General features: G+C 39.4%; 1 protein-coding gene across 1 annotated transcript; it reads left to right on the forward strand.

Moving 5' to 3' along the window:
• The first annotated feature begins 2,362 nt into the window (after positions 1-2,362).
• On the forward strand, positions 2,363-9,155 carry LOC128484415 (protein ELYS-like). The gene is made up of 7 exons (XM_053460790.1): positions 2,363-2,498; positions 4,491-4,582; positions 4,765-4,934; positions 5,366-7,091; positions 7,705-7,838; positions 8,004-8,107; positions 8,639-9,155. Exons 3-7 carry the CDS (start codon positions 4,854-4,856, stop codon positions 8,823-8,825), a joined length of 2,232 nt encoding a protein of 743 aa, XP_053316765.1. The 5' UTR covers positions 2,363-2,498; positions 4,491-4,582; positions 4,765-4,853; the 3' UTR covers positions 8,826-9,155.
• Positions 9,156-10,485: the final 1,330 nt, after the last annotated feature.

Here is a 10,485-nt window from a genome sequence, read left to right on the forward strand (position 1 = left end):
TGCCCACTAACTCATTTACTGTACCCCCACAAATTATACATTGGGTTTTTTTCAGCAGAAGTAGGTATTTTTTTGAAATAATTCAATTTCAATATTGCTCCCCAATAGCGTCCAGAAAAAAAGAAACTGCTAAACAAAAGTATATATTTTTGGAGTTTACATCAGAGTATTTTACTATGGAAATTTTAACACTTTTGATTTAGCCATTTTAGTGCCGGTGTGTCCTAAACATTGCAGTAAAATTTCAAACTCATTCTATCCAAACACAGTAATCTAGTATTTTTCCCTCTGGGTATGTGAAATTACTGAAACAACTTGTACAGGAATACCCCATATACATGGGTAGAATGTCTCTTCGACACTGCGGGTTCAAAATTGGAATATGCGCATTTCAGTTTTCAAACATGGAATTTTGACAGATCAGGTTATTGGCTCCCGGTCTCATCTGAGACGCAGTAATGTCCCGTATTTCATTTTAACCCCCTAAAACTCTATATTTCCAAAAACTAGACAGCTCAGGGAATCTAGTTAGGGGCGTATTGGCCTGTCGTATGCAGCTGATTCCACCCCAAAGTTAGTCTAACAAAAAAAAAGAAAAAAATTTTCACATCCGCTTTTCACAATGTTTTTTTTCTGAGTGGATTTGTGAAAGAACAAAATAGGTCTATTTGTTTTCAGCAACACCCCCGAGTACAGCAATACCACAAATGCATAAATAAGTAATGTTTCTCAGATATTGTGCAGTCAAAACCGGAATGCGCGCATTTTTAAAAGTTTACGTTGTGTTTTATATGTATGACACGTTTAGGCCACTGACATTGATCAGGGAGACCGATCAATAATCAGTGACTTATAATGTAACTGAAAAGTGATCAGGTAATTATGTATTTTTTATTCAGAATGTGTGGGGTCTCCATTACCACCTTAGATTACCCTTCTCTAATTCAAGGGCAGGGTCACCAAGGGCCTGCCATAATGATCAGGTCACTCCTATTGTCCAGGAGTGATCTGTTCATCAGTCCACTTTTAGGTTGGACTGCTGCAGGTACTTGACTCACAGCAATTGACCTGGAAGCACCCTTGACTTTCGGTCAGTGCTGTTTAAATTTTTTTTTAACTCTTTCAATGCTGATGATCAATAGGAGCACAGCTTTGACTGATATTTAGTCCCCACAAACTTGTGGGGACAAATATTAACCCCTGAAATGCTGCAATCATGTCATACAGTTGTGGCATTAAAGGGGTTAACACTGCACGATCACTCTTAATGGAGCAATTGGGCAGCAGGGGAGGGTTGGGGCTGGTCTCCACACTCATGTTGCCCCTGGCAGCAGGGATATGATTGCAGGTAAACTTTTTTTTTCTCTCCTGTTCCTGGTCTGCTTGGGCTTCCAGACAGACCAGCAGTAGTAGAGCCCTGTACAAAATGGGTACTAACCCATTTGGCATTGAAGGGTTAATGCTGCACTGTCGCTTTCATTCAGCGATCAGGCAACAGGGGAATGTTGTGGCAGGTCCCCACACAAGTAACCCCAAGCAACGCACAACCTCCTTCCCTGAAGCTGCATGTTGAGTCTGGAGAATCACTCTCGTGGGAGTGATCAAAGGCAGGGGGGACTCGGGGAGACTGTGCTTTTCTGCCCAGACACATCATAGAACCAAAGAGCCCGCTTGGGCATGGTGTACCTAGTACATCACCAGACGCGAAGGGGTTAAATGCATGTTAGTGTATGGCAAGACTTGACTATCCCTGGGCGCCAGCGAAATAAATTGATTCAACAAAAAAAGCTGGCTCCTTGGTCCAAACCAAATTTGACCCCTTAATTAGCGTATCATTGTTCACAACACAGAGGTGTGTGTGTGTGTATAAATACATTCAGTTGATATAAACTAAAACTTAGCAAACATTGTAGTTAGATTTAGGCACAGCAAGTATGCCTATTCTTTCAAGACTGCCCTCAAGACTCAATCATTAGGAATTCAAAATATAAAGTTTGCTAACGTTACTGAAAGCAGCATGTGTGGCATGAAACCTCAGGCTAGACTTCATAATACATAAATTACTGCTGCTTAGAGATTATATTGTGAAATGTATAGGCCACGATTAAAATAAGCAGAAATAAGAACCTACATAAAAACCACAAGGAAGGACCAAGTGACAATCTATATGTGGGTTAAAAAAAACTGTTTTTGCTTGTCTTGTTTCTAGAAAAACTGACTTTGGAAGATACACCAAAGAAAAATTAAACAGATTAATTTGTTTTACTAATAACATTTTAAGTCGTTTGGTAATACCATATAAAAAAATTGCTTCGTCCAACATTACTGCTGAATTCTGTGCCCGTATCTGAACGCAGTCATATGACTTGGTTATTTTTTTTTGTTAAGCCAACATTGATTTTTTGTTAAGCAGTTTCCGAAGAAGCAGCAGTTGAATGCATTCCTCATCCTGAGAATGGGCCTAAAGGACTTGATAAGTTGGCGAATGCTGATGAGAGGTAACTGTGTGATGAATAAAAACCTTTGCCACAACAGTCATATTTAACATTTACCTTTGTTTTGCCTGATATGGGTTTACGAAATGCACAAGCTTTACTTGTCTTGAGATGTACGTTTTACCTTCCATGTACCTGTCCCCAAAAAGGCTTAATCGGTGGACCATATATGATGTCACATTTAATTCACCAAAGCAAGATTATTTTAGGGTAACTGCTAGAAAAATCATCATAGGATGGATTTCTTTTTAGGAAAATCTAAGTAATACAGATCTTTTTATCACTGCTGTACATTAAGTGGTGCTAGTGCGGTATTTTTAATTTTTTTTTTTTTTATCTGCTAGCTTTTTGTTTAAGGGGAAACAATCGCTACTATAGCTATGACCATAACTAAATTACCGTATTTGTCCGATTATAAGACGAGGTTTTTTTTTCCAGAACAAACGCTCTGAAAAATACCCCTCGTCTTATAATCAGACCTCAAATGGGTCTGACTATGAGACTAAGATCCAGATCCCCCGCAGTGCTGCAGGGGACCTGGATCCTCCTGTCTTATGCACCCCATTTAACACCCCCGCCCCCCCCCCCAATTTACCGGTGCCTCTGACTCCCTGGTGTTTAGTCAGGGCAGCGGGTAGACCTCATGTAGGCAACTTCCGCTGCAGCCAGAAGGAGGTGCAGTTAGCAGCGGGGCTCGTCTGCATCCATCGCGCAGACCTTCCCTGACTGTCAGAGAGGAGAGTTCCCAGCAGCGGTGCTGGAGGGTGTATGCGCGATGGAGTCAGAAGCAGCGGTAAGTTTGGGGCGGGGGAGTGTTAAATGGGGGCCGTAAGGCATTTCTGTAGGCAGAGTGCTCTATGATATGCCTTTTAACCCCTTTAATGCCACTCTACCTCCAGAAATGCCTTTTAACCCCTTTAATGCCACTCTACCTCCAGAAACCCTCTATAAGCTACTCTGCCTCCTGAAATGCCTTATACCTCCCTATATGCCACTCTGCCCCATAATATGCCTTTTAACCCCCTAAATGCCAGAGTGGCATATAGGGGTATAAGTAATTTCTGGAGGCAGAGTGGCACATAGGGGGTCAAAAGGCATATCGTGGGGCACAGTGGCATATAGAGGGTTAAGAGGCATATCATGGGGCACAGTGGCATATAGCGGATTAAAAGGCATATCATGGGACACAATGGTACGCCTGGGGGCAGATGTGCATAACTGGGGGGCAGGTTGGAAAATAAAAGGAAATAAAAACATTTTCTCAATCAGTTTTTTAATGTTTTATTAAAATATTTTTTTTGCATAGTTTACATGAATTAACATTTACTAGTAAAACTTTTTTCCTATAGGGTCGTCTCATATTCAGGCTTTCTTTTTTCCTAAATTAATAATCAGATTTTGGGGGGTCATCTTATAATCAAGCAAATACGGTAATTTATAAAAACTACATGGAAATCTGAACTATGTAACCACTTTCTGTGCCTAACGTCTTTCATCTCTTCCACCCACCCCTGCAAAGGCTGCCTCAATCCTTATTGTAGGCTTTAAGTAACAGACCTATGGTAATAACGTTGGTACTACTTAATATGCGTTGTGTTCATGAAAATGTAATCATACCAAATTGTTAGCATTTTAATATAAAATGTGAACATTTATCTTCCATATTTCCAAAAAATTGGAATAAGCATATCCTCACAGACCAGCTTATTGCGTTTAGTCAAATACAGTGAAAGTTAAGGCAACTTACCTAGACATTTGGTTTAAATAGAATCACAGCGTAATACCATTGTTACTGTTGGGGGGGGGGCGCGAGTAGAATGGATCATTAAACTTGGAAAATTAGCTGGGCCAACCATTTTACAAGGTCTTTCTGTAAAAATACTGCCATAGTTTGCGATTACAATATCTTGATGTTAAATGTAAACTTCATCCTTCAATAGCTAGACAACTTGCTTATGAACTTACCTTAAAATAGTGCTATCCTTTCTTCTGAAGTGAACTTGAGCCATCAAGCATCTCTGAAGCCAAGCCATCATTAGTTGAAGTTGGAGAGCCAGAATCTGTTTCATCAACCAACGATTCTCAGTGTAAGTCATGCTTTAATGAAGTCTTCTTCTTTAGAGCTACCCAATAAAGAGCGTTGTCTATTCTGTGATTGAAGTATTGTTTTAACCTTTCAACCTCAGCTGTGTAACAAGGGGTAAATAACCTTTATCAAGAACACTTACTGCAAATATTTGAAATATTAAAAATGTACTTTGATTTACAGCTGTGATCACTATTCATGACAGTGAAGATATAGCCAGCACACGCTCAGGAAATCTGGAAGGGGATGTAGAAGAAGATTTAAACGGAGAAATGGAGGTGTTTGAGCCCCGTGATTTTATGGCTGTGGAAGAACCTTCTGTGCCCGCACTGTCTCACAGTGTAGAAGTTCACGTAAGACATCACCATTTAAGATTTCCCATCTGTTAAAAATAAAGCCTACTTAAGTTTGTTGATTGTAAAGGTTTACTCTGAATACATTGTAGAATTGTAATTTTTATTATTTTCACCATGTAAAGTCTAAGTCCTGTTAAATGTCTTCTCAGTAGACTTATTGGCAACTGTGTAAAACCATTTAAACAACCCTAAAATTATCGCATTAGCGAATTGGGATTTACAATGCAGTCCTTATAATAAGCAAAAACTGTTGCATTTGTAGTGGAAGAAATGTTGAACATAGAGGATAATAGGGAGCTTGGTCGTACGGTCAAGCACTCCTATCTGGTTTACTGATGACATCTTCCCCCATCGCCCCTGTCGCATGAACGGTCTTGGTCATTAGTGGTGCATTGTTAAAATTCACGAAATGTTTTTGTTCCCTTTAGTTACTTCAAGAGAAAGATGTTGAGATTCAAGTGGCAGAGAGAGAACATGAAGTGATTAACTACCAGGAGTTATATCCAGCTGCACCTATAGAGGTTGCCTACGAGGACAATATGGTGCATAAGTATAATAGCGAATTAACTGAATGTACCGATTCCGCAGAGCATGAGTTGGATGATGCTGAAGGAGAGCATTTTGCAGAGCAGAATAATTTTACACTAGTGCTTGAAGGAGATGGTGGTGATGAGGATGCAGAAGACATGCAGCCTTGCAATGAAGATCGTGTTGAGCCTTTAACAGTGGAAGAACATACCTATGTTACCTCTGCATTGAGTAAATATGTTGATATTTGTGAGCCTAACCATGGTGTGGAGGTTTCTTTTGGAGGCACTGAACAGGGTACTAGCGTAATGGAGGAAATACCATATGTTCCTGAGAATGTTACTGTTGCAATTACAGAAAACTTGATTGCTGTCATCAAAGACACAGAAAGTAAAAACTTTACGGAAGAAAGTAACAGTCAAAAAGAAACAAAGGAGGATGAGTATTTGCAGGCTTCCTCCAAGACTCCTGTTAAGGTTATGAAGCTAGCAATCCCTGAGGATAAACAAATGGGGGAGCCAACAACACTGAAGGAATTAGATGAGCTGAATGATGGACGAAGTTCCCCAGGTTTACAAACTGTGTTAAAACCGCCAACCCCACGTCGCAGTATTAGGAAATCTTCTAGGTTTACTGAAAGTACCAATGTTGATTCTGGGGAGCTGTCCCTCCCAACAACTCCCAGGAGAGGAAAAAAGGCCAAAGAAAATATAGAGAATCAAAATAATGTCTATTCTACTTTACAAGAAGAAGAGATGCCCATAAGTATCAGAATAACCAGAAAGACCAAAAATACTGTGTCAGAAAAAAATGAAAGTACGGTTATGGTGGAGACGACTGCTGAGGAAAGTTTGCCAAGGCAGCCTTCCACTCCAACCAGGACACGCAGAGGGAAGTTGACAGCACAGGAAGAACAAGAAAACATGGACACTGATTTGGATCAAAAAGCTGCTATGCCTCAGACTCCTACAAGAATCACGCGGTCTAGAAATATTGTACTTGAAAAGATAACGTCAAGCCAAAAAGAAGAAACCGATGAGCCTGAACCCCTGGCTACAACTCCTACCAGAGGCAGACGGGGTAAACGTGTTGTCAATGAGCTGGTCAAGCATTTTGAGCTGAATGCCTCTCAGCCAGACAGTAAACCAAGCACCAGTCCACCAGCTTCTCCAAAGAAGGTGTCTATGAGATGGGCCAGAAATAAATTTGAAAATAAAACCACTGAGGAGGAAAGTGTGAAAGTTGCTGAGCAAACTTCAGATACTCCTAGGAAAAAGCCGAGAAAATCTACCATAAATAAATCAAATGTGGAAGAGGTAACGGGTGTTTCTGAAGAATGCATTGCTGATGGAGGTCAGGACTCTTTAGTTACTGTAGACTCAACAAAGAAAGCCAACGCGACTATCAATGTAAGACGTGGTAGAAAAAGTGTGCTTCCTCCTGTGTCAGAAGAAAGCTTGGAAGAACGATTACAGTTGCCTGAAAGCCAAGACAAGCCTGGTGATGAAAAAGACCTAACTCGCATAACAAGGACTAGATCTAGTAATGTACTTCCACATCCAGATGAATTCACTGTTAATTTTGAATTCTCCACGCCTACAACAAAACAAAAAAAGAAAACAAAAGGTACAATAAGACTCCCTTTTCATTATTACTAGGTACAAGTTTCAATGTATCTGTGGGAAGGTATTGTGATTCTCAATCCATTAACCTAAGTACTTCTTGCAAATAGGACAGAGGACACCAGGTTGTGTACAAATATGCAAAAGTAGTGAAGTAATCCCCCTTGTTTTTCCATATGTGCACCACCACCAGTTCCTGCTACCCAATCCCCAAAAGGCTTTTATTGAAAGTAATTTTTTTTACATTTAAAAATGTATGTGTTTGTTTAAATTTGCTATGCCTTGTGGCATGACTCATTAGTTCCAAGCTTTCTGATGGGGGGTGAGGATGTTTTCAGATTGCAGCCAGCAGGAAAGAACTTGTCCAAATTACCACTTATTTAAAAAGTAAAGGCTAGTAAGTTAAATTTGCAAGTGCATCAGACAATTAGTGTAACATCTGAATGTTGTGCTGACTAGTTGTGCCACAGTAGGCTATGAATACAAGAAGCTTTGTTGGTCATTGTGCAACAATTTCACCACATTTGGAACTTTGACTCAGACATCTTCTGTGTAAATGTAGCCTAACTGACAATGTTTAGCACACATAAATAATGTAACATTTCTTTCTGTGGTAGCTCAACAAGCAGCTCTCCCTGTGTCTCCTGAGGAAATGGTAGCTCATACCTCTTCTCAATTTGTCTTCTCACCGCCCTCCACAAGGACAAGAAGAGCAACAAGGTCTTCTGTTGCCGGACCTGTAAAAAATGAGGTACACGTTTATATTATCTCTGAATACATGCTTTTGTCTATACTGGCCACACGTAACATACATTTTTTCAGTGTTTTGAAATGTCATACATGTTTTAGATGGAGGTAATGAGTCAAATAGGTTTTATACAATATCGATTTAAGTAGAAAATCTCTTGTGTTGTAGGATGTAAAACCTCAAGAACCACAAGAAACACAAGATGTCCCTGTAGAACCTGTTATAAGAAGACCCAAAGGCCGACCTCCAAAACACAAAAAAAAGGAGAGCACGTAAGTGTCAAAAGCCAAAATAATATTTGTGGTTTTACTGCTTCTTGCAGTAGCACCTGTACATTAGGAAACAGGACTTCACTTTAAAACCATATTTTTCCAATTACAAGCTTTCTAAGAAACTTAATAAAAATATTAAGTATTTAGCCTTTTTCCTGGTATAAAACTAAACTTAGATGCAGAGTCAGTGTCATAATGGTAGCTGCCCATGTGACTTGGTTCTGTGGTGCAACCGGTGGTCTTGGAAACAGAAAGTTCCCTGTTTCTGAATCAAAGTAGTGATTGGGTTATATCGATGTATATGTTCTTGTGTAGCCCATTTTTAAAATTAAGCAGAATTTGAGCACTGTTCATGTAGGCATCTGCTGGGACATGAAATGGATTTCCTTTACCCTTAAATCAAAACCAGACAAGTTATGACATGCCCCACTTGTTTTTTTTATGGGAATGCTCACTTAATTTCGTCATGACGTGCATAGTTTGCAAATATGCCCTATTAAATTTTGTTCAATTTTATATTAACTTTTACAGATCAAAAGAACCAACCTGGTCTCCTCCACCAGTAGAAATTCAACTGCTTTCCCCACCAGAAAGCCCAGCTGGTGATGTGGCTGATACAAAGACTGTGCCAGTTGAAACAAAAGCAGAAAAAAATACTTTGAGGCGAAACAGAAGAAGAATTATGTCAAAACCAGTCACACGTAGAAAGCTGCGATGATTGTATCCCCCACCCCCGGCGTGTTTTTATTGTTTATGTACACAGCGGTTTATAAAGAGGATAAAGTACTGTGGAATGTTGAATCAAATTGGTCTGAAAGAGAATAATTTATATAAATGTATTGTAAATGTTCTTAAAATATCAGATTGATTTCACTCCATGTAGAGTGAAACTTTCTTCCCATGACTTTTTTTCTCCCTATTTTGTATTAAGGCTTAATACATTTATAAAAAAAATATGTAACTATGACTTTCAGGAATGTTAAATAAAAATAATCCTTCTCAATATCTGTTTTTTAAGGAAATAAAATGTGATTTTGTAGTTCATAAATAGTATAGCGTATACTCCCTTTTAAGAATCTTCATCTTCAAAGGTATGTGTGTTTTATATATCATGAGTAAGAGTTCTAAGCGGACTCGGTTGTGTATGTATTATATATGAATACACATGGAAAAACAGTTTAAAAACTTTTCTGAAACCATTCCTTTGAGTCTTCAGCCACCTGACTTTGACCCCCTTTTGCCCTTCATGATATACCATGTTAAGAAAACTTAATGGTACATAATGATGCATTTTTATCTGGTTTAAAAAATCGAAAATTCCTGGTGTAGTAGACTTCTTTGATCTTGAGGCTGCTTGTGGTACAATCTCTGACAGCCTCGACATCTTGCCCAGTTTGTATGGAAGCCTCACGTTTACATTAAGTGCAAAATTAATATATATAATCCTTACCTTTATCTATTCTTTGAAGAGGTGACATATGACTTCTCTACAATAAGACAGTCTTGGGTAAATGAGTAATGCAAGGTGGAACCAGTATGTCGTTGCATAGCTTTCAAACTGAAGAGCTCCGTAATGAATGGAAAAAACGCCCACATACCTTCAAAGTAAAATAAACTGAATATAATTGCTCACTAGTGTGATATCCTAGAGACTATTACCAGCACTTTGCCCTTGTGTCCTTGAGCCAATTTTACCCGCATTATACAGTGTTTAACCCTAGGCTAAAAAAGTTTAGTTTTAAGTACATACTGTGCGTTGTTGCAGATGTCAGGTAATCTAAATGATCAAGAACCTAGCATGGATACTAGGCTTTTGTATTTGTATGAATTGCAAGTTTACAGAATTTTGGTAAATTTGCTGATATCTACAAAGCCTCAAATGAGGCCAGACCCCCAGAAATTGAATAAAGACTAAGCAAAGATCTTCTATCTTATCCCTTCTCTTCCATCTTCAATCCTTAATAGTCTTTCTTCCTCCACATCTCCGTGGAGATAACCAGGCACCCTCCTCCAAAATGGCACTGCGGGGGACGTCTACCCCAATCATCCAATCGGAAGAATGTCGCCAAAAGCGCCAGCTGAGTGCAATATGGCGACTCTTGCGGTGAATCATTCTCCTGATCCTCCAATCTGGTCAGAGGACGTCACTGCAAGCACCGCCATATTGTCCTCAGTTCATCCGATGTATGATTTGATGGGGTAAATAGAGCTGGCTGGGTTCAAAGATGTCCCATGTAGAACATGGGCACAGACTGACCAAATGTCAAAATTCCCCCAAAAAATGTATACCTCGCAAGTGTGGCCTTTTACCCCTCAAACAAATCACCAGGCATGGAATCCCTGTACTCAGATGTTGCTGAATACATATTATATTTGGC

Source organism: Spea bombifrons, chromosome 3, assembly GCF_027358695.1.
Source record: "Spea bombifrons isolate aSpeBom1 chromosome 3, aSpeBom1.2.pri, whole genome shotgun sequence".
Lineage (NCBI taxonomy): Eukaryota > Metazoa > Chordata > Amphibia > Anura > Pelobatidae > Spea > Spea bombifrons.

Excerpts from the sequence above, each read along its gene's own strand:
- LOC128484415 (XM_053460790.1), top strand. The coding sequence starts at position 4,854 with ATGGAGGTGTTTGAGCCCCGTGATTTTATGGCTGTGGAAGAACCTTCT. Across the intron at positions 4,935-5,365 it reads CTCACAGTGTAGAAGTTCAC|TTACTTCAAGAGAAAGATGT; the intron begins GTAAGACATCAC and ends TGTTCCCTTTAG. Across the intron at positions 7,839-8,003 it reads CCGGACCTGTAAAAAATGAG|GATGTAAAACCTCAAGAACC; the intron begins GTACACGTTTAT and ends CTTGTGTTGTAG.